General features: G+C 36.2%; 1 protein-coding gene across 3 annotated transcripts in view; it reads right to left on the bottom strand.

Moving 5' to 3' along the window:
* Positions 1-334: 334 nt before the first annotated feature.
* The window catches only part of STS (steroid sulfatase), a 97,081-nt gene continuing 71,792 nt past the window's right edge, over positions 335-25,623 (bottom strand). For all 3 annotated transcript variants that reach the window (XM_062603702.1, XM_062603703.1, XM_062603704.1), the window contains 2 exons: positions 25,018-25,139; positions 335-826 (listed from right to left, as the gene is read on the bottom strand). In XM_062603702.1, the coding sequence (XP_062459686.1) occupies positions 474-826; positions 25,018-25,139 (475 nt within the window). In that variant the 3' untranslated portion in view covers positions 335-473. The remainder of the gene's footprint in view (positions 827-25,017; positions 25,140-25,623) is intronic.

The raw sequence follows: 25,623 nt of genomic DNA, 5'->3' as shown, positions 1-25,623 counted from the left end.
TCAGTGTTTACAAATATGTAAAGGGTGAGTGTCAGGATGATGGAGCTAGGTTTTTTCAGTGATGTCCAGTGATGATAGGACAAGGGGCAATGGGTGTAAACTGGAGCATTGGAGGTTCCATGTGAACATCAGGAAAAATTTCTTTACTGTGAGAGTGACAGAGCACTGGAACAGGTTGCCCAGGGGGGTTGTGGAGTCTCCTACATTGGAGATATTCAAGGCCTGCCTGGACAAGTTCTTGTGTGATGTACTCTAGGTTACGCTGCTCTTGCAGGAGGGTTGGACTAGATGATCTTTTGAGGTCCCTTCCAACCCTTGGGATTCTGTGATTTGAAGACAGGTGCTCCTGCATAACAAAACATTCTGAAGTTTGGTACCATGGTGGTTCAAGTCAGTTACCCACACTCTCTTGTTCCAGCTTCTGAAAGGGAGTTGCAACTTATTTATCCTGAATTGACTTCCAGCAGGCTCCTTTATGAGTCATGATCACAGTAGCAAGACTGAAGGAGAGAGGAGCAGCACAGCTGTAGCCATGGTTTCCAGAGAAGGTTGTCCCATGACAGCTGGTTAGGGACAGCATGCAAGGATCTGGTGTGGTTTTCTATTGCTAGGTGTATGACACTGAGGATTTCATAGAAACGTCTCTCTGTTTTTGGAGTCAGTGGGACTTTCTCTTCAGGGTCTGTGGAGAGATCAAAGAGCAGTGGGGGATCATGCCATGTGATGAATCTTCCATGGCAGAAGCAAACATGAGAATCATAGCAACCATTGGAGTCTTCCGGACTGAAGTTTGGAGTGAAGAAGAAGACTTTCCAGACAGATTCACCTGCAATTTACGGATACAAAACAGCTGGTGATAAAATGAAAAACTGAAAGTCCCCTAGTCTTATGAACCTCTAATTTACACCACAGGAAATCAGTCTTTTAGTACAACCTTGCTCTGTAGAGGAACTGCAGTATACTGAAAGAATAAAACAAAATTGAGCAAAACAAAAATAAGCAAAACACACTGATTTTCAGGCAACACACATTTATGAAATAATTATGATTATTTCATTCCCTTGGATGGATTCTGATTAACTAAACTGTAGAATACTTAAAAGAACTTTGTATTTTTACATAAGTAGTGCCAAGAAGATTTGGGTAAATATTTACTAAGCCATTGTACTGTCTTCTTCAGGACTTATTAAAATGTACCTCTGCCCCTTGACCCTATCCAGACATTTCTGGGTCATGTCTGCTTTTCATTTTACTAATGAAAACAAATTCCTTTTTACCTTTTTCTTTCTTCCTCTCTTTTGTGTATTAAACTATTGCCCCCTGCCACATGCTTTCATTGTAAGCACCTGGAGACGGTTTCTTACATTATTAAATGTGATGACATGAATAGGTATAATGGATGCTAAATCGCTCTCCTGGGCCTCTAGATTTTTTTTTTTCCAAAATTAAGTAACTGTTACAGTGGTACAATTTTTAGGTGATGTTCTGCTTTGTAAAATGGGAAGCAAAGGTCTTCATTTGCAGTTTGGTCATTCTCTTTTGGCTGTGTACAGAAACTGAACTTGTGTAACTTCAGTTAGATTTTTCACTGTTTAAAAATACTAGTCATTTCCTGGATTAAGAATAAACAGGTATCAATTGGCTCCTTCAAGAAGCGCTCTTGAACAGAAGGTATGCTGGAGAATTTGAAAATATTTAACAAGAAAGGAGTAAACAAACAAAAAAAAGGCTACTATATCACAGAACGGACAGGAGAGGCAGGCAGGGACAGGCACTTCCAGGGAAACACAAAGTCCTCCCACAGCCAGGGAAGCATACTGTTCTCCAGAAATCGACCAGAGAATCACTAAATAGATAAAAACCCCTACTTCATTCTTAATAAAAGTAGGACACTAATCATCAGTAATTTACATTCCTCAGCACCCTACTGCAAAAAAACATTTATGTATCACCTCTTTTTTTTTTCAGTAATGAGGGAAAAACTCTTTTTGGTATTCTGGTGAATAGTTTGTCAATGTAGCAACAAATAGCCACAGATTTATGTGCACTACAATGGTTAATATTCATTAATCAATTCATCAGTTCAACAGAATGGAAGACACTAGAACGTGTGGGAAAGGCAGAGATGAATTGGTATATGCCAAGATGTAGCTATATCATACTCAATTTTTAAATGTAAAAACAGGTTTAAAGAAATGTTTCAGTGGACTAAAGACTCACAGGCTTCAGTGTTAGTCTATAGGATGAATTTAAAGGACAGTATGTGACCTTCAGATTCTTTACAGCTTCTTCTATCCCACAGCATTTTTCACATTACAGGAGATTTTACCTTTTGGAACCAATTCAGTGACAGAGCCTGGAGACTTCCAGTTCACTTCATCTGCACTTAAATCAGGGTCGGAGGGGTGATGGTTATTACACACATTAGACTGGGAGAACACTCTGAATGTTGCCTGGAAGCCAGCAAAGGGGAAGGAGCTTTAAAGGCTGAGAGTGACTTGCAGGCACAGACAATAGGACGTGGCAAGCTTTAAAAGGCTCTGGTTGTGACAGCCGCAATGGCACAGTCTCAGTGGAAAAAACAGAAGAGAAAGGGAAGGCAAGGCAAGGCAGCATTCCTTCATCTACTTTTTGAATAAGATTTTGGAAGGTTGGTTTGATACTCGAATTCTTTGCTGTTTTCTCAGAATTGAAATAAACAAACAAAACATTTCTCCTAAAATTTCTTTGAACTTATGCATGGAACACTTCCAGGAGCAGATATACGTCTCTTATTTACTGAGATTTAGAATTTACATTCTGGGAAGGTATGTAATTCCATTCTAAATATTCCTTCAGGCCCTTTAAAAGTGTTTAGTTGGCAAGATGGACAACGAATAACAGTAAAAGCCAAAGGGCTTTATTAATCAGTGCACCGTGCACCTTTGTAGAGTACACAACATTTGCCCTGCCTGAGACTTTGATTCAGGGCACTATAACACCTTGATAGAAAAGAAAAATTATATAGCTATTAAAATGTCAACAGAATTCCAGTAAGGCCATGCACATGAGAACTTTGTGGTCAGGGTGTCTTACCACTCATCTATCTTTGGTGCTACAGTTGTGCTGAATGACATTGAAAGGAAATTTTCAACCAATGTTTTTGATGTTAGGCACTGTATCACCAGGCAATTTAAGGGCTTATAAATAGCAATATAAAGTTGGGGATTTTGAATTAATGAAAGTCAGTACAAACAGCTCATGTAGGTAAGACATAGGGAAAAGGAAGAAATAAGGCAGTTGTACCTTCCCCCCCAACAAATAAAGAATTGTTCAGGTTTTGCTCTACACAGAGCAGACAGCATGTTGTAGAATCAGGTGTGGGGTTGAGGAGAGAGCATATGTGACATCACATCATGTCTGAATCAGACTGTTTTGAAGAGCTAGTGCTAATTTGTTAGCTATGCATCTATATAATGTCATGATCATACTGCACAAAACACTGAGCTCTGCAAGAGCAAAGTCTGTTATTGTGTAATGTTCATCTGTTGCACTGCAGCGATGTTTCAGCAAGGATCTGGGACTTCATGTGGTGCTGGAGGAACAGCAGCACAGACTTTAACTGCCAATTTCCTAAGCATTATAAAACTAATGCATATCTATCAGTGTCTGTTGCTGTGGAGCAGCCAGTGTAATATACTAGGAGACATAAAGAGTTGTCAGACTTCTAATCTGTAAAGCTGATGAACTGTATAAGACTCGATATTAAAAAATAAGAGCTCTCTCCCAGTCTCTCTCAGCTGATATAAAATCTCATTTTGTCAGAAGGTTAACTACAAGGATCAAATTAATCTCTCAGTAATTAACGATACCTTTGTTCTGCAAAGCATCTGGATAGTAAACTCTCTTTATACAGAAAGATAACTATATGTCTCCTCCTCAGTGAAGTTAGTAGTAAAATCGTCAGGGCTCCCCTGCAGTCAAGTATATCAGGTCCCTTCCAAAACAGAAGGCAAGCTCTAACTCTGTAGCACTCTTAAAGGTACTATCCCAGTGCTTCATGGCTACTTTATTTAGCATCCATTTTTCCTGCAACTCTCCAGCTCTCTGAATAGTCCAGCAATTTCACCTATTCAACTCTCAGAACACCTCTTCCCTTCACACATTAAGAAAAACAGAAACTACAGAAGCTGTACATCTAAACAGTCTCACATTAAAATCGGTTGTAATTAGTTCAAGCAAATCTGCTATGAACATAATTGTTCAGAGTTCTTGGTAACAGACTCCTGTTTTAGTATCCTTTACTCACCTATTTATTCTCTCATACTTGGACAGATAGCTCCAAAAGACAGTCAGCAGTCATGAGATCAAATAAAAGTCTCTCAGTAAGTTATAGTATATTTCCAAGATGAAGTAACACACTCGATAGGGATGTAATCTTTGTTATAATATCACTGTTCTTAATCACTGATGGCTAAATAGTGTTTTTTGATAAGCAGTTCTTGAAATGAATAGAAGCTATTGATGTGTTATGGCCTGGACCTCATTTTTACTGAATTTAGTCTATGACTTATAAAGCTTAGTACCTTTATAAGTTTGATGCAACTTATCTCCTTTGTTCACATTTTGCTGTTTATTCTTTCTGTAGAAGAAAAAATGGGTCTGTTCTTCACTGCAAAATTGCAGTGCTGGTCTGGACATCAGATGCCTTTGAGCATAACCCTGTGGGCATAGCTTATTAATGTAAATTGCCTACAGACTTTTCCTGTATCTCAAGTGTGCTCAATAGCCATTGTCAGCTCCTACACTCCTAGATGAAGCTCTTCAACATTTCTACAGAGTAGCTTGAAAATTGCATTCTTCAGATAACTCCTGCTATTAGATTGAATCCTTTCTTCCCACTTCCTGTATCTTTAGAATCATTTACTGTTAGGTTCTCTGCTAATCTTATCTAAAGTAGATATCACATGTGCATATATTCAGATCTTCAACAATTTAGCAATTTAGAAAAGGCTTCAGTTGTGAAATCCTTGTAGAGCTATATGCAGCTCCTAGAGAATACTATCTGGTTGCTATAAAAAAAAATACAGGCATTATTTTAATGACTATGTGAATTCCTCAAACAGCTAATAAAAATCTGCTATTTGAGTTTAAAAATTTGTAACTTCATTATTCTTTCAGTGTTTTAGTTTTTTTTTTTTAGGTACTTAAGTATCTGGGTATCTTATAATGTTATATTGTCACATCAGTCAAAAGACAGTACATTATGTCCTGTAGTAGTAGGTGGAGAATGAGTGATATTCAAAACCATAATGCTATTTTATGAGAATCAGTTGTTGCTAGAAGAGGCTTGCATAAAGAATTCTTCAGAACATACAGTATTTGAGGTAAAACCATGAAAAATACCAGTAGTAGCAGTGATTTTGAAATCTTATCGATAGAAACTGCAGTGTTAAGTATCCTTTAAACTGGAAAGGATTGCACATTCATGAATATATAATAATCATACTAAACAACTGCTGGAGTAAAAGACAGTGAAATCATGCTCAGGCTGCTGAAGTCAAGACAAATTTCATGACTGAGCTCATTATGTAGATTAAGTGATGTAGTATGAAAAGCTTCTACTGAATTCTGCTGAATGGTAGCAGCTGACAAAGAAATATTTTCCTGAATTCTTAATCATCTTCAAAAATACTTGATTAATCATTTACAGTGTTTTCTTGTCTAAGAAATTCCCAAATGGGAAGAATCTGTGGGTACAGAAACTATGCTGCTATAATGCAATGATATGCCTCTTATTTGGAAGTCTTACTTAACAGCAACATGGAAGAACACATGTTGCCCTGGAAAATAAATAAATAAATAAATCTATCCATAATAATTTGTGCATGTAATCCAGACACTTGTTAAAGTTTTTTTTGAAACATCTGTTTACTTGCTGAAAGGTGCATGTAATTTTCAGTTCATCCAAGCAACAGTTGACGGGATGCTGAAAATAGAATATAATGGTGGAACAAAATTAAAAAAAAACCCAGACTGGTTATTTCTAACCTTTATTCAAAAGTCCTTGAAAAAAGAAAAGCCTTATTTTATTGCTTGTGGGAGAAATAATATCAATTTGCATGTACTGGTTTTCCACTGGAGTCACTAAGAGATACAGTTAAGAACTGAGACAACACTACACTGAAGAATATAACAAAGATAGCCGCTTTGACAAAGATGGCAAATACCAAACAGAAAACTATCCAGAACTGTGTTTTGCCTTTTGTTCTTTCTGCCCTTCAAACACACATTTTGTTACAAGAAAATAAATTGAGGACAATCATTACTCCCTTACATAATGTGGATGCAATCATTCTGAATGAAATGAACAGATCTGCAAGATTCAGAGAGCAATTTTCCTGATACTGAGCAATCATACAAGACAAAGATGCAAAGACAATCCTAAGCAAATTCTGCAGAAATTTTCAAACAAGCTTGAACCAGCCAAAACCAAAACTATTCCCATGAATTTGCATATAATTTATTTTATCCATTTTTTCAAAATTTGGATGACAAGAAAACCCTTGACACATAGAATGCTAATAAAAGTATCCCAAATTATTAATCTGAAAACTGATAGTGTGTTTAACCTTTAAGTAGCAAGAGGTACATCTCGGAACAAAGACATAATTATGCAAATGTAATTCAAAAATTAAAAGTATAGGCTTTGTTATGCTGTTGCCTAGAATTTTGTGCACTGCCAAAGAACACTGAATATTCTTTTATTTTAAAAACTTGGGTACATTATGCTTCCTTATAGGTGTCTTAGTTTAATATTTAGTTGTTTCGTTTGTTGGTTGTTTTTTTTTTTATTGCTAAAAAGCTACTAGGATAATTAGGAAATCTTCTGAAAAAATGGGTTTATCTTGAAAATTGAATCAGTTAAGCACAAATGACAGCATAGCAAAGGGGTTCCTTTTGTCAGAGTGAAAAAAAAATTGAATTAAGGAAACCTACCACTTCTATGCGATATGGTACAAAAATCTCAGTACCAGGCTGTCCTAAATATTAAAGAAGTAAATCTGAAAGACTGAATCTTCTTTTTACTGTAAAGATTATAGTATGTGTAGTTTAGCATCTGAAATAAATGAGAACAGTTTTTGTCTCAGTGTTAGAAAATGCATCTCTTTGCCAGAATCTGAAACTAGTAAAAGATTATAAATGGTTTTGGAGGAATAGCTGAAAGAAAATTGAAACCTGTTTGTATTTATTACAAAGAAAAGTTGAGAAGATTGTGCAGGTACCAAGTCAAGTAGAACTAGATAGTTTGGAATACCACCTAATACCTCGGGGGTGTACAAATATCGGAATTCCAGGTGGAAATTGAGCTTTGAAATGTGTAGGAAAGTTTATATCTAGTTCATTAGGGTTCCTATGAACCTATCATCTGGAACCAATACATTTCAAGAAATGGAAAGCAGAAGTTTACTGAAGGTCTGTGATACAGAATAATGTGATTAATAAGAGTATGTTCAACCAATGCAAAAATCCCTCAAAATCATGAATTAAAAATAAACATCAAAAGGAGATAACACAAGATGTTTTCGTAGAGATGATCAGGGACTCATATACATTTATTATATATAATATATATATTATATATAATATTATGTATATATTATATATAAGGAAGAAATTCTTTCCTGTTAGGGTGGTAAGGCACTGGAATGGGTTCCCCAGGGAGGTTGTGAATGCTCCATCCCTGGTGGTGTTCAAGGCCAGGCTGGACAAAGCCTTGGGTGAGATGATTTAGTGTGAGGTGTCCCTGCCCATGGCAGGGGGGTTGGAACCAGATGATCTTAAGTTCCGTTCCAGCCCTAACTATTCTATGATTCTATGATTCTATTCCTAAGAAAATTTCTGGAAGTCTATTTTCTGTTTTCACCTGTTCAAGGTTCAGGTATTTGAGCAGTCTGCCAGTTTGGACCTCTATACAAAAAACAAGCTTAATTAATTTCACAGTTCTCCAGCCAACATGAATGTTTGAGGTTGAAGAGTTTTAGGAAAGCAATGGGAAAGAGTTTTAGCAAAGCAATTTTTTTTTCTTGGTGGTATACAAGATGGATACAGACATATTCAGCTATTCTCCAGATAACAGAAAGTGGTGGAAAAGGGAAAAAATCTTGACTCTCTCCTAATTTGCAGCTTAAGGAATGCATGTATGCAGCACAGTGAAAAACAGGCTTTACCTTTTGAAGAGCTAAAATCTCCTTCATATTAAAAACAAGAACAGAGAAGGGTCTCCTAGGGCTGCAGATGGGATGAATACATTTCAGCTGTTCTTTATACAGTTTCCAATGCTGCAGCCGTTCCTGCCCCTTAGTTTTCAATCTAAACCATGAGAAAGGGAAGTGCAAAGACAGGAAAACAAACAAACCAAACCTAAACAAAACATAAAAGAAACACTGAAAAGAAAAAAAAAAACAAAAACAAAAAACAAACAAACAAACAAAAAAAAGAAAAACAAAAAAAACAAAAACAAACAAAAACAAGAAAAGAAGAAAGTCTCTTATTTCACTTCAATCAACTGGATTAGGAAATTGGGTTTCTGTTCTTACAATGATTAGCAATAGAGTAAATATTTTTTTTTAAAGAAGCAAGGATTTAATTTCTTTTTTTTCTAGAGCACTGCAAGTCCCAGTGTATAAATAGCTCTGCCTGAGCCTAACAATAACTCTGCTGCCACTGTCACAGAGCAGAGTACAGGCAAGAAAATACTGTAACAGTATTTGTCATGCTTGTCAGGGGAAACACTTTCCTGCCTAAAATATCGTTAGAAATGTGTATCAGTTGATCAGGTCAATTTTCTTGAGCTGGATATAAACAGTTTTGTGGTGTCTGTTCAACCTAGAAGTACTCTTCTCTCCTTTAGCAGCTACATTATTTCACACTTACCAAATAATATGCCCATGCTGTGTCACCCAAATTTAGCTACAGTTGCTCTGATATATGGATCAAGATAGCAAATTAAAATATTTAGTGAGATAGCTTAGTTAAATGACACTTAATGCTTGTTCTGCTTCCTCCAGCTGTTGCAGTTGAAATGCTGAACATTAATGAGGGATTTGGAAGATGATTTGGAACTTATGGAGGCTTTTCTTGATTGTGGTGCCCCCGCAAAATGGGCAAGATCAGGTAGAGAGAGGAAAAAAAACAACAAACGAGGGGGCAAACAAAGATTGAAGATGATACCCACAAAGCAAGTTAGGAATGATGAAACAAAATATCTTCAGTAATCAAGAAGATGAAAAGATTGTCATGGACCTCAGCACAAAATAGTAGTAAATGGTTCAGATGTTTCATGCAGGGCAAAAATGTATGTCTTCTTGATATCAACAACGATAGGAGCAAAGAGGGAAGCCAAAAAGGTCTTAAAAAACACACACGCACCCCCAAAAAACCCAACAAACCAAAGCAAACCCTACTTCTAAGATGGAAGACTTATCTAAAGAGAAAAGTGAAAGTGAAGGAGCCTGTAAGACAAAAAAAAAAACAAAAACAAAAAAAAAAACAGAAAAGATAACTGACAGAAAAACCCTCATGAAGGTCAAAATTCATTACAGAAGGGAAGACACACAAAGATTTGGTCAATTAGAAGAATCAAAAGGAGTTTCACTATCCATGAGACTAGAAGCTCAAAAATGGGGATGGAAAGGGGAATAAACAGGTGGGAAAAGGATGAAAACGGGGTAGAAGGACACATTTCAGAGGGGAGAGACTGCTCTTTGTCCAGCAAAAATGTGGTCTGAAGATCACAAGTTATTACTGAAGGAAAAATGAATTTACTGCAATGACCTACATATTGTGAATTATACTATTTAAGTCTTTCATGGAATTGTGCAGCTGAACCAGTGGAGAGCAGACATAAATCCACACCACGCTGACACTTCAGCGTCCTCACACATGTGACCCTCAAAACCAGAAAAGTGGTCTGCTGTTCTTGCCTTCTACTGTTCAGGAAAGCTCAAGAAAAAAATCTTTGCTACAGGGTATAACATGCAAATCTGTAAATATCAGTAAAAGATGAGTATGTATCTATAGAAACTTGTTACTTATTGTTACAGTTGCTACTATTTCTGAGATAGATTACTTAGTCACTGTGTTGCTGTTAAGACAAAGGCTGGTAAAAAGGTATGAGGTTTAATGAGACTTAACGAAGTTTATAAAGTTATTTTGGGGGAGGACACCTATGCCTCCACATTAAAAGCTGCCCCAATCACCAACATCACCTGTAAGAAAGAATAAAAACATTTTCAGAGAGCTGATAGTGAACAGAGAAGGCAAATGACCATTCTGGTTGTGTGTTAAAAGGAAAATTGAACAAGCAAAGCAAGTGGCACATTCTCAATTAGATTTGAAAGGTCTCTATGCCACTGTAACTCAAATCAGGATCTGTATCTCATCCATGTTTTTCTTTTCTGACCATTCTTGTCAGTTCTTTCATGACACTGATTCATGGATAATAATGTCACTCTGTACTACAAAACCAAATCAGTATGTATTGTACTACACAGTCTAACTGGTAATCTTATTGACTGCACATTTCTAGACAGGCCCTTATTTGAACTTTCACTGATTTAAAAGAAAAATAACACTAATTAAATTACATGATCCTAAAATTCCCAGTCAACTTCAAAAGAATCCCATAGTGTCATTCCTGACACTTATCAAAATAATAATGTTTTTCACATTGTGAAAAAGGTGACAAGGCATTTCTAATTTTAAATTCAAGGTACTGAGTAGGATTTATTGCTCATTGCTATGCTGCTACTTAGCATGCAATTTGAAAATCTGGTGACCTCTCCTAATTTTGGATCCCTGCAATGTGGAGGTCTTTATGTAAGCTAGCTACGAGCACATACTGATCTGCTACTTACCTTTGCTAGAAGTCTGCCTTAGGTTGAAAAGAATTCTGTTTGCTTCTCTTTCGATAAAACCAACTAGCTTAGGTTAACTGAGAGCTAGATGTTTACACTGCCGACTTCTACATGCTGTAATCACTATTCTGAGAATTTGCTAAAATCTGAGATGTCAGGAGCTTTGAGGGTACCAAAGAACCTCACTGGCCCTGCCCTGCCCTAGGGTAGATGCTTATCCATGCGCCCTGCCAATGGACCAGGGTTCCCATTTCAGCTCATCCCAATGTCATCAGTTCCTGCCCAAGTGGACAGTTCTGTCTGTGCTCTCATCTCCTGCTGCTGACTGGACTCCCTGGATGGACCTTGAACCTGAATCATCACTTTACCTAGTCAGGAACCACTGGTGAATCCTGTTAGCAACATCCAGCTCTGCTTGGGTGGTAGAAGACCTTTTTCCATCAGTAAAAGCACTGCCGGTGCTGGGGGCACTTGCAGTTCTGCCAAAGTGAAGCATCACCCCAAGTTAGAGAGTTGAAAATCTTGTCTCTCCAGCATTCCTAGTCCATCCTTAATTTTGCTTTCTGTGGTCAAATATCTATCTATATGGTGCTGCTACTTAAGAAAAATCCCACAGTGTTCTCAGATAGTGGGATAAACATCTTTCAAGTACAGGCAAAACCTACATATTTAACTGACATGGCCAGAAAACACAGGGGTTTGCCTTCCTTGTTCATATGTTAAACATATATTTTTTTTATCAAAGTAATTCTATATACTTTTAAAATTAGTCTTATTCATCCTTAATGATCATTCAATGACCTTTGAAATATAGTCAAATATGCAGCAAATCTGCATTGACTGCTTATGTGATGCATGCAGCTTTCTCATATTAATGCATGCAGTTTCCTCTGTTCCTGTTGTAGCACATAAGAACAAAAGCTCATTTCAGATATTTCAAATGAATTTTCTTTTTGTCATCTAATTCATCCCCCTGCCACTGCACAATTGTTCCCTACAATGTATTTTTTAAGAGCTCTCTTGATGGATGTTGTCTTCTATTGTAACTTTTGTGCTACTATCATTCATTTCCTTTATTGCAGAAGACAAAGTCTTTTCATTGGCACACTCTTTTCACGTAGTGTTTTATCTACCAACTTTTTTAACACAAATCCTTCACAAACTTTTGCTGAAGTTTAAACAAAGGTTTTGGTGCAGGTGATTGCTCGGAGTTTGTTTGGGTTGTCCCATCCCTCGATTACCTGTGGCATTGTCTAGTCCAAATTTAATTTTTACTCCTTTTGTAGAGTTGTAGACTGAATTGAATGTTAAAATCCCTGTGAATTTACTGAGAGGTTGGTTTCATCTTGTTTGCCTTCTGTTCAGCAAAGTATTTGGCGTAACTTAGGAATACTAATAATAACCTCATGCTTAAATTTAGCAAACTACAATATAATCTGTGACTGAAGATGCTGAAGAATAAACTAATCGTTCAGGCAAGGATCTACATACACTCTTCATCTCCCATCAAATCTCCTACTTCAAACCATTTGGAAAAAAAAAAAGTAAATTATTTTCTTGGCAATCTGTGCTGTTTCTTACTAAAAGAGTTAATAAAAATGTTTTATTAGTTATACTGACACCGATGGATACGCTCTGAGTGATTTATTTAATGTTTTCTTAAAATCTATAGGAAGAAGAAACCTTTCAATCAAGTTTTACCAAGTTTAAGACAAGTGTCCCATTCACGGGACAGCTCTACCTTGTACAGTAACCAGTGTTCAGCATTCAGATCTTACCTCCCTGAAGACTAAACTGATGTCTGCTTAACAACAACTTCTAACACCAAACAAATTCTTCAGTTACTCAGCACCCCACTGGTAAAACCTTGTTGCATTTTCTTCTTCTGGCAGGTACATGGATATGTATACACAACATACTACCTAGTATATCCAGGTAAATCCCGGTGGTTTTGAACTATGTGGTGCGTGGACCTGAGTGCCCTTCCAAACAAGGAACAAAGCCCTTCCCTTGGTCCTGCTGGAGAGATTTAGCTGTGTAAAATAGTCCTACACAATGCCCAGAGAGCTCACCTGAGATGTAATCAGCCACTGAATGAGTTCATCTCAAACTACAAGAAAGCAACAAAGGAGCCAGGAAACTCCAGACATTGTCATTCATTCTCTGGGTTAAATCTTACAGTTTTACATATAAAAAACCAAAATTGCTATCCCTTAAGGTAGTGTTAGATTTTTCTCACAAAAATGAGTATAATCCAGATTCTAACCTAAAACTTCTAATCAATCATTTTCATGGGACATGAAGGGTGGGTTTTGTCAATTTTTTTCCCCATGATACATGGGTGGCAAAATTAATTTAGTCTTTTTTTATCCCTCCAATTTCTGAATCACAGTTAAAGGATTGTAAGTAGACCACTGCTGCAAATCAGGCGTTTGCTCTCTTTGGCTTCCTGATCTCCTACTTTTAATTAATTCTATAATTCAATGTAATAATTCTAGCATTCCTCAAAGTATATTTGAAGAGGGCACTTATGACAAAAAACTTAATCCAACATTTGTTGCTATGTATTGTGGCACTACGGGGTCCAGGCTCTGTTACACAAGAGAGTTAAACAAAGAAAGCACATCCTTGAGCATGAAAGCCTACATCTTTTTTACTGGTCTAAGTGTATGTCCCCATAGACTTTTACTTTAATGGCTTTAACCCGTTATTTTAGGAAATAATATAAATAAATAGAATATAAACAAGCTTGCAGTCTAAAGTCATTCAGTTACACATTGTACTTCCTCAAAATTATTGAAAGTGCTTTTGGCATTACATGACAAGATATAAATTTTATATATATGTTCTCCTCCTCACTGAAGTTAAGAGTGATGACAGCAGTCAATGGATACTGTGAAATACAAACATCTGCATAAGGGTAGCGTTTTTTTTTGGCTTTTGAAGCTTACATTCAATTTTTAATTTATAGTTCTGTAAACTCAGTCTCCATCTCTCAATTTTAGCTTGTTTCTTTGTCAAAATCCCAGGTGTTTAAAGATCTGAGATAATAGTAACAGGAACAGGAAACACCAGGAAATGTTTTTCTATTGTATTCACTACCATGGCTCCTACTTCTATGCATTTTTATGCTAATCTGTCCAAGACAAGTAACCAGGCACACATTCCCCCCTTCCTCATCTGTTGAAATGGAAAAGAAAATGGATTACATAAATTATTTTCAGCTGTAAAACAGGTTTGTTTCAGCACTGAGCAGTGATTTGCAGTGATCAATTCTGCTTCATACTATAGTGCATTGCATGCTGACATTTACCACAACCTCAGTCTAGTGATTAATTAAAACATGCTAATTCACACAATGTTTACATGGTTGCTTAACTTTCTCTTACCCTTCTAAAGATGGAAGTCTAGCTAGCTGGCTGTTTCTCTACTAATACTCTGTTTCTTTACTAGTACTGAATCAGTATTGCTAACTGAGATCCTGGCACTTAAACAGTGTAGACATGTTTAATATTGATAATTGATAAATCATCAAGCCTGACAACATGAAAAAAATACTTAGTGGGGAATACTCAGGCCATTGTGTGCGTAGACACTGTCCTTGTTAGTTGTAATCATCTGCCAGCATCTTAAGTTTGAGGAGTACCCACTAATGGAATAATCCTTTACAGCACTCAAATAATTTATACTTAATTTTCTCACTTGATTACAAGATAAAAATTTATAAACTTTTTCACATTTAAGCTGTGTTAAAAAGACACAGTAATATGTTGACCTTTACATATTTATTTTTTCTGTCTTCAAAATATGAACACTCCTCATGGTTACTTATAATTGGATTAAATACTTTGAGAGATAGGCACTAAAAATATTCTGTGAAATATGAATAGTACATTTACTTTCTTTTGTTCAACCTGCTAATTGACGAACATTCAAATATGCTTCTCAGAATTTAGGGGTTTTTGTTTTGTTTGTTTTGTTGGTGGTTGTTTTGTTTTTTTTTATTTCCCCCCCAAATCAGTATGCTGTAACTGTTTAATAGCATTGGCTGAAAGTAAACCACTTCCTAACTGAAGATGTGAAATATTTGGGCATATAAAAGGGAGAAGAAACAGGACTTTGATGATGCTCAGGAGCTACAGGCATCTATTTAGTATCAAGTTTCAAAATCCAGTTAAAGCATTTCACAGCACCTTGATTATCACAGCCTCACTGTGAACACCAGCAGGGTTTTCTAAGCAAGCCTTTCATTGTTGCTATACGGTCCTGGTGTTTGGACCTACTTGGTATTCTTGACATCAACAGAACTTCTAAATGACTTAGCAGCCCTGTTAGGGCAGAGCTGAATGAACTGAAGCAGATAAACGAACAACCTGTATTCTTGTGCAATTTTTTGCAATTGCCAGTTGCTTTTCTATCCAATGAATAATTTGTTTACATTGACTATGAAACTATACCAAGACATTTGTTTTCAATACTTTTTTTTTGTTGTGCTAAAATAAGCCTATTATTGCACCTTACAAGATTTTTGGAGGGATAAAAGTGCAAACTGTCAATGTATGATATTCAATAGGATAATTTCAGTTGTAAAAAAAGCTGTAAATGTTGCTCATTTTGATAAACCCAAATGTCATAATCCAATCTACATACTGCAGGCAAGAACTGCATTTTTCCTTAATACAACTTAAACATATCTAGGACAAAAAAAGTAACAGCTCACTAAAGGCAAAGAGCTTTGCTGGCTAAGTGGTTTTGTTATCAAGGGTATGAACTGATTCTAAGGTATCTATAATGCTTTCAGGACTGAGATTAAATTCCCACTTATCACTGAACAGGTCCATATGGATGGTTCAGAACTATGGACTGAAAACCTACCTGTACAACATCCTATCACATTGAAGAGAGACAAGATAATATAATTAATTTAATCTTGAACACTTTACTGAATCTTGAAGACTATTCTCACTGAGCAAGTGAGATGATTGAGAAGCTGACTTCTGTGATATAATACCATTTAAAATTAACGTACAATACACAGGTAACAGGGTGTAAACAAAAAATTAGGACCGTGGGGTAATAACAAATTTATCTTATGGCTGATTAACATTTCCTAACACTAAAAGGGTCAGCCTTCCTTTATTACACTAGAACTAATTCTGAGTACTAAACTATCAGGATCTTTATGGAGTTTTTACAGTCTTGTTGACTTTTAATGTGTGATTCCACCATGATTTCTAACTTTCTGCTCCTACTATGAACTGTAGGCAACCTGATTTTCTCTAAAATGCCAGTGTTGAAGAGGAGTGAGTGAGTGTGTCTCACAAATATTTCATTAGAGTTCCAGATCTGTGAGACCATACGGTCTTTAAAAATAAATGTATTATATTTACTATTCCAATTATTATGATTGAACTGCAGCTGAAGTATGATTTTCAAAAAAAATTGGGGTAAATCTTTGAATAAATTTGAAAAATGTCACAACATTTTTTGTTTCATTGGAGGAGCTTGCTCTATACTACTTCATGGACTTCTCATTTCTACTAAGAGGTCGTTGAAAGAACTATGACAAGAAACTGCTAGTGAAATCCAGTCTTTTCCAGTTCCAAAAAAATTTTACATAAATCCCTCTACAAAACTGCCCTACTAACAACAACAAAACAAGAAATATTGGGAGGGGTTATCTTCTTTTTAGTTTCAGGAAACTCTGGATGTCTTAATAAAAGATACTTGAAAAAATGTAATGCATTTTGTGTCATCTAATAGTTTGAGACCACATAAAAAGCTCTGAGATGAACAGAAAGGTTACTGTTTGTACAGCAATGTGAGCTTTTCTGAGGCTGAAGACATTTACAGATTATTGAATCTTTCTGGTTGTGTTGTCTTTCCAAAGTACTGTCCAGGATTTACATTCAGAAGCAACTACACAGTTCATAGTGTACGTCATCCACAGACACAGACTGGTCTCCAGAGTAATATCATCCAAGTGCACCCATCATCTGAGCATCCACTGTTCTCTTTTATTATATTTTCTGCCTTTAACGGCATGGTCTTTTATGGCACACTGTTAAGCCACTTTGCTCTTGACAGTCAGGTTTCCAGGGAATTTCTCTAATACACAAATACTTTGCTTCATTTTCTAGGAGTAATAGGATGTAAGAGACTGTGGCACACAGAATACACTATGTGGGTTGTACATGCTATAACTACTTTCCTTGAAGAACACTACCTAAGACAACATAATGCCATTTGAATGCGATTTTTAAATTAGGATGAATCAGCACTATGTTCTGAATGTAACATGCAGAATGCTGCAGGCTCAAATCCAACACTGAAGATATTTTTGGAAGTGTAATGCTCCAGAAATTCTTAAAGACCTACTTTTTATGTTACTTGGTAAGCTGAAATTAATTTTTGAAAGTTGCAGTGCATTTTTATCTCTCTATTTTGTAGTTGTTATTTATATTTGCTTTGATTACTGTTAACATTATAAATAGATAAAAAATTACCAGACAGTAGCTCTAACTCAGATTTCTTTTTTCTATTTGTATTAGCTGTGGAGTACATAGAAAAAAAAAAATCCATAGAGATTTTTCTTTCGTCCTGTCACAAGTGCATGACACAATATCTGACAGCAAGCCACTCAAGCTGAAGTTTAAATAATAGTGAATTAGCTACTTTAAATGCCTTTGCCTTTATATGATCACTGAAATCTGTCAACCTTTCTCTGTTCACTCAGAACATTACTAATTTAGGTCAGGATATCTTGGATTCAATACAGCAGTATGTTATGGTTGCTATTTTTATATGAAGAAAAAGAACTATGATATGATCACTGAAAGTCTGTGTGTATAATGTCAGTGTCAAAGGACATTTACCATGGTCTTTCACTGGGGAAATGGCTCTGAGACAAAAGTGTTCCTACATTGATTTTACTATGACTAAAGAAGTCTATACTTTCTAGCTAGAAAGCAGAAATTTTTGTGTTAATGGGAATATCTTACTCACTCAAATGTTTATTTTTAGTTTCTTATCCCTTCCCATCTGTTCTTTTCTGAGAAAATATATGAGGTTAGTACCATAAGACTTGATTAAAGAAAAGATATTTCCTTGTAAGAAAACAAAATGTGTCTTTGACAGCAGTTATAGTTACATGGTAGTATTAGCTTTCTCTTTGAAGATGCTGTGCAAAAGAAGAAAGTTCTGGATGAAATGTCTTTTAAATTTACCTTCCTTTGTATTGTTAAGCAATGAAAGGAACTATAACTGCTGGCATTCTCAGGGGCAATGTAAATCCTTACTAATGTGTAACAGCATCCTCTAAGACCTTTGTTCACCACAGAGAAGGCAAAGAAACAATAAATGGAAAAAATCTCCTCAGGGAAGCAAGCAAAAGAATAGGAAAAAGCTAGGCAAGGTTATGGGTTCTGCCAATGGGTCTACTGGGTATGACAAGCACATCCCACAGTTTACATACAAAGCTACCATTGGCATTTCTTGTTTGTATTAAGAAAGTAGAAGCAATATTAAGACATATCTTTAAAATACCAAATATTGACAGATAACTAATACTGTCTACTTCAGAGAAAACAAAACTGTTAATTTACTTTGTGGATGTCTGAAAGGTTATGGTTTTCAAATGCTCTACAAAAGCTGAATAAGAAAGGTCTGGCATTTTCAAATAGAAGTATATTACCATCGCTTACAGTCCAAAATATCTCTCACATACAAATTAATGCATCTCCATTTGCTAGTGACAGCCACTAGCCTCACCTACCCTCACACTGAGAACTTGACTGTAGAAAAAACATTTTAAGGTGGTATTATAGAACTTCATAGATGTTTCCCAGTTTTTGCTACCTGTCTAGACTCCATCTGCTGCACTCAGGACAATACTGTGTTCACAAGTTAGCATTCTTTAAGCATATGAATCCAGTTTACACTTTTTAACTGTTAAGACATATTTTACTTCCATTTCACAAGAAAGGTTGCACCTGTCCAAATCAGAAGTTGTTACAAAACAGCCATCCTGAGCAGACCTTTTCCTGCTTTGTCCTCTTTATGACTCCAATGTTTTTAGATGAACCAAACCTGGGACAATCTCTTTAAAAAATCCCACTATTCTGTAAATATATGCTAAGTACACAGTCTAAACCAGAAAATATTCCTCTCCATTCTCTTTTTATTTGTTTTTAATCTGTAACAGCTGAAACTGCAGAAAAGGCTAAATGAATGACTGAGAAGAGCCCGTCATCCCTAGCCAAAGAACAAAATACGTCTCATGAAATACTGTAGACAACTGGATGCTGGAGGACACTGCAACAACTAGGAATGAAAATAGCAATGAACTCTGTGATAATACAGAAAGGATCCCTGGTTGGTGAATTTGACAACATACAAGAAACTCAAAATAAACAGTAATTGAAATATATCCTGTTTGTTAAGTGAGGCAAAGTAGAAAATGTCTATGTAAAGTTTTTCAATGAACTTCTGTCTTTAAAAATCATTATATTTGCATGATGAGCTAGTTTCATTCTATTGTCTAGCATGCTTCAATTTAGATTGCCATAGCAAGTCTTTTTCTTTTGTTTACTGAATGACATTTTCCACTGAATAATGAAATCCATTTTGAAATAGAAAAGGTGAAGTGCTGTTAGTAAAGTCACTCCAGCACTTACCAGAAACATTAGTGTATTTTTATTAGTACCAGAATACGGCGAAGATTATTATTTCTTTATAATACAGACTGTATTGCATTACTTTTCTCAGTTTTTGTTACACAGGATTACAATATATTTCCTCCTTATTAAATGAATATTCTGCACACAATCAGAGGAGTCTGAAAGAGGCAGTAGTTCCATTCAACTGTAGATTTGCTCTGTATCTGATGAATTCTCTCCTTATAATTAAGTTGTCATAGCAATGCATTTTTAATAGTACTGATTCATATGCCAATAATGTTGTGGAGACAGAGCTCTTGCTAGTTTTTTAGTACTCAGTTATGCTAAATTATAATTTTAGCAAATATACAAGTACTCGTCTACTTGCCCTAGCATAAGAGCATGTGCTCAGACTTAAAATAGGCCAAAGCATAATCTGATGTACATAACTGAAAGCTAACTAAAAGTTTGGGTGGCTCAGCTCAAGAAAGTAAAAGCAGATCCTTCAGCTGCTTTGTTTTAAATGTAAATGTTTAATGAATAAAACTCCCTAAATTATTACACCTTACTAGGCAGAAAGAAGTTTGCAGTTTTTTCCAGAGGTGTTGCTTTTTTATGTTGGTACGCATATGGTACACGGAGCATATAAGCAGCCACAGAGAATAAGCATTGATAATGGGCGATCACAGTACTTTGCTGACGCTGTTTTAGCATGTCTTGCTCTCTATTTTTAACAAAGCAATTAAATTAAATATGTTTATAAGGTTTCAAAATTACAGAAAATCATCCTCTAAGGCCTAGGACTGTGTGCCTTGGCTGTTTCTAAGGCACTGATACTGAGTGTCAGCAGGTACAAGTCTGAGAGCAAGACATGAATCACAAGCAAAGAAAACTGCCTGATAACTCATTCCTTCTTTAATTCAGAATGTGAAGAATAATGAGTATTTTTTTTTTTTTAATGCAAAAAATGTAAGGGAAGCAGAAAAAAAATGGTGTATCTTATTTTCTGTGGCTGATGAAGAAGTGGAAAGTAGAAGAAAAACATTCTTCTCCTTATGCCTCTCTAGAAAAGATAAGGCTTAAATTTTGACAGGTTACTTGAAAAGAGCATTGCATAGCACATATCCTTTAAATGCTCCTTCTAATGGCTGATGAAAGGGAAAGTTTATTGTGAATGCAATAACTGACCTAAATAATATGTCTAATGAAGATATGTATTGATGTGATTATGAGAAATGCTTAGCCTCTATATATAAATTTAAAATGGTAATTGTTCACTATGAGATACCGACCTTCCCTGAATGATGTGAGAATCACCCCTGCTTAAGTCAGACTCTAGAAGCTTGTAAGCAGGGGAAAGGTATGGAAGTACTATGAATTTAATGCACGCTATGCGCTCTTATATATGTAGCCTAAGAGTCAAAAAATTAAACCCAAAAAAGTTTTTTGGACTGAAACACGGTGGTAATCTAGCAATGGCAAAGACAAAGTTACTAAAGGAACTCTGAAGTGCTGGAGTCAACAAGGGACCAAATGGCTAAGCAGTACTTTTTCTTCCCTCTCACCCCCTGGTACATACATTTTTCCTGTCTAAGAAAAAAGTGGAATATGCAAACTGAAGCTGACACACAAACTAAGACTTCCCATAAAATAAATATAGCAAGAAATATGAGAATATATGCATTAATAAGTGCACTTATCCAGTATATGCACTTTTACCCTTTATTTAGAACGGATTGTACTTTAGTTAAATAAGCACATAAACGCATATTTTTTTCCTTAACAGTTGGAAGCCTTTTCTTCTATGAATTTCTGTTGATTGCTGCTTTTTTCTTCAAAAGGTGCAACTTTAAATTTATAAAATGTAGTCTCAGACTAGTTGGACAATTGGGTCCTTCTTGTAAGTGCCCATCACCAGAACTGTACAGAAGATACTATATATGGCTGGGATTTCACACTAGGGCAATTTCTTCTGCTAAGCCCCAGGTCTAGTGGGAGGCAGAGCTGGTCAGCTTTGGCCTGTACATCAGGTATAATCTGCAGGCAGTGTGTTTACACAGTTCCAAAGTAGCTGTGGTCAACCTAGTTAACTATCTGGGGAACACAGATAAAGAACAACACAAGTCTTTTCTCGTTTGAAAGATCATTTACAGTACACAGGAAAAGACAATTGTTCCTTGATGAAATTTTTTGTCAAGAATTTCATTATTTTTCTTAGATAAGGAGTATCACCTTTTCAAGACTATGCTTAAGATAATTATCTGTATGTCGAGGTCTTCTCTGAATTGTTATTTGCCTATTGACTTGCCTTGACTATTGGCAAGGTGCAACTAAAACATAAGAGATCTTACAATCATTTCTGGATACTGGAAAATGTGTGTGCTCATGGAGGAACGGGGTAAATATTTAGGCCATAAATTGTGTTAGACATGGAATACATGTACAGTTAGAAAAGATGATCAAACCCTGAAGACTTACAATCTTGTAACTGATAATAGTAGCATGCTGAGGTAAAGTTGCATAATTTTCCAGTTTTCTAGTCTGTCTTTAATGAACATGGCCTCATTAACTTTCTTGAATGTATTCCTAAGTATAGGGAATGAACTGTTGCTATAGGATCCTTCTAGTTTAGTTCTTTGCTGCTAGGCAAAAGCTCTGCAATATTTTGAATTAAATGTTTGAAATAATTGCTTTTCCAGGAAAAAAAAAAAAAAAAGAAAAAAAGGGGTGGAGGGTGTGTAGAGAGCATTACATTATATTTATGCTTTACCTGTGTCCATTTTCACTTAGTATAATATCACTTAACAGTATAAGAAATAGTGACTGTGGATAGACTCTGAGATTATCTGTAAAGGGAGAGCTGTGATGGGAGGCTAGAAGACAAAAATACTCTAGAAATATATGGCACTTATTATCAGTTGCTTCATATAGAGCTGCTGAGATATCAGAAGAAAAAACAACCATACTCATTTTTCCACATGAGTACCCACAGCAATGCAGATAGCATCAGGTGCGTACAGCTGTAATGCAACCATATTTATCTCTATACAAGAATAACACATGGGAGAGAGATAAATGGGCAAACATTTAGCTGACTGCAACAAATATCTTTACAAATATGGTTGCATTGTCTACATGGAAAAGGAATTTTGAAGATCTGAGATCGAACAAGTAAGAAAGAAAGAAGCACTCTCAGACCTGTACAAAAGAGAGTAGAGAGGAGTATTCAACTATTGCCTGCTCTCACACTACACTGTAGGCTGACAAGGTAGTATATCAAAACTGCTTTGTGCTGGTTTTGACTGGGATAGAGTTACTTTTCTTCACAGAAGCTAGTGTGGGGCTGTGTATTGGATTTGTGCTGGAAACACTGTTGATAGCACAGGGCTGTTTTAGCTGCAACTGAGCAGTGCTTACACAGAGTCAAGACCTTTTCTGCTTCTCACACCACCCCCACAACAAGCAGGCTGGGGGTGCACAAGGAGCTGGGAAGGGACACGGCCACAAGAGCTGACCCCAGCTGACTCAGGGGATATTCATACTGTATGGCATCATACTCAGCATTTAAAGCTGGGGGAAAAAGAATGAGAGTGGTTCGTTTGGAGTGATGGCATTTGTCTTCCCAAGTAACTGTCACATATGATGCTTTCCTGAAGATGGCCGTACACCTGCCTACCCATGGGAAGCAGAATAAATTTCTTGTTTTGCTTTGCTTGTGTGAGTGGCTTTTGCTTTACCTGTTAAACTGTTGAAACCCACAAATTTTCTCACTTTTACCCTTCTGATTCTCTTCCCTGTTCCACTAGGAGTGAGTGAGCGAGCAGCTGTGTGGTGCTTAGTTGCTAGCTGGGGTTAGACCATGACAACCTTCCATACAAAAGTCACATCAGTGTTATGAAAATGTTATTGCCAGGTGCTGACTGGACTTTGTCTTTTGATTGCCTTGGGGAAAGGATAAAGGGAGAAACAGTCTACATTGTTGCCCCTCATGTAAGTACAACATACTAGTCCCCCATCATTGCTTCCCTTCATTGCCCATATCCTTCAACAATAACAAAGCTGAGCCTTTCCTCAGAAAAGGGGTACTTCATCTTGCAAAGGCGTGTTTTTGAGATAAAAAGCTTCTCTGCCTGACTGGGGGTCTGCCTACTTCCCATCATAAGGCAGAATAATTTCATCCAACCTTAGATACAAAATGATATTAGATAAACACATCTTCATTGCGTGGTTCTTTCTTATAACTATTTCTTGAAATCAAGATATGTGGGCAAAGAAGCAGTAACAAAATTTTATAGGCAATATTTTCACTTTGCCTAGTTTAAAGTAAAAGAGTCAGGTAAAGAGTCAGCCTACAGATGACATAGAAGACAAAGTTTCCAACTTATTTTAAGTTTGTCCATTATTAAGCAAGTCCTTTCCCAAGGTACATAAACAAACAAAAAAAATCACGGAATCACAGAATGGTTTGGGTTGGGAGGGACTTCAAAGATCATCTAGTTCCAACCCCCCTGCCATGGGCAGGGACACCTTGCACTAGACCAGGTTGCTCAAAGCCCTGTCCAACCTGGCCTTGAACAGTTCCAGGGATGGGGCAGCAACAGTCTCACTCTGCAACCTGTTCCAGTGCCTCACCACTCTCACACTAAAGAACTTCTTCCCAATATCTGACCTACCTAAATCAACCCTCTTTCAGTTTAAAGACATTCCTCCTTGTCCTGTCACTACACTAAAATGTCCTATCACTGTCCTAAAATGTTACATCAAAGCTTGTCTTGGACCATCATTCTGAAGCTGTAACACAAGCTGTCATTTTGACTGTAAACTGGGATGAGCCAAATGTGTATTTGACTTGATTTGGCAAGAGATTTACAGAAAGGAAAATATACATTTGTTAATATGGAATTTAATACCAGAAACAGCAAGTTGTCAGTTAAAAAGAAGCAAATCAATGGGAAATGCCTTTTCCTTGGCCTAGAAGTGGAATTATACTGTTCATAAAAAGCATGAAAAGAGACCCTATAATACTGTATTCATTTATTGGATAATTATGACTTTGACTCAATGATTCTCCTATACTTTGCAATTCCAGTAATAAAAATGGCCATTCTGTCATCATACTTGTGTTGTTATTTAGCAATAATATTTTTAGGAAGATATAACAGTTAACCGTGACTACTTAATTCTATAACACAGACTGTCTTTCAGGCAAAATTAGTTTCAGACACCATAGATCTCAGTATTGTATTGATATGCAACATTAATGAATAGCAAAAAACTAATGTTAAATGTTAAAATGGTGAATAGGGGTGTTCTAGCAAAAAGAAAAATGGAAAAGAACTTAAAAGGTTAGATATTTTAAATAAATTTTTGTTAATATAGCCTAAGGCTTTTTCCTGATGCTTTTCAAGCTGCAATAAAAATTCAATTAAATATTTAAAATGTGAACAAGCAAGTTTACTTACTGTTTCTTGGATGCCAGCGCACTGCATTTAAATATGCATTGCAGTAATGGAAGAGAAATTCATGGTTGGATTGGGTCACTTTTCCTTGAAGTAAGGGCATCAGATCATGTCCATCAATAATTCTGAGTAAGAAAGCATTTCAAAGTCAGAAGATTAACCCAAACCTCACTTTACGGAAAAGATTTCATATTTCTGCATTTCCATTACTTGAAAAAATAAATATGAATAGCCACCTCCAGTTGGTCAATTTGGAGAAAAACCTTCAGGTGCTCTTTCCCTTTGTTTCTTTATATTATTTAATGTAAATTTTACATTTTGCCATTAAGCAAGTTTGTTTCCTCAACAAATTTTTATCTTTTTTTCTTCACTTTTTTTTTTTTTTCTGAGAAAATGACCACACATTCATGAATAAATTGTGACAAAACAGCCATTCATGTATACCTGCTAAAACTGCTTGGGACTTATTTGGCCAAAGTAACCCTAAGACAAGAGAAAAACATGCTATATTGCGTTAGCATCCCCAGAAGTAATGGTAAGAACTCTGTCCAGCAAATTATGTATGCCAGGATTTGAAACAGAAGTAATTTTGAAGTTGGAAATGAACTA

The sequence above is a fragment of the Pezoporus occidentalis genome, unplaced genomic scaffold (assembly GCF_034315485.1).
Source record: "Pezoporus occidentalis ecotype Australia unplaced genomic scaffold, CSIRO_AGI_Poc_V1 ctg81, whole genome shotgun sequence".
NCBI classification, from domain to species: Eukaryota; Metazoa; Chordata; class Aves; order Psittaciformes; family Psittacidae; genus Pezoporus; species Pezoporus occidentalis.
Note: the sequence above shows the minus strand (reverse complement) of the source record. Positions and strands in the feature narration are given on the sequence as shown.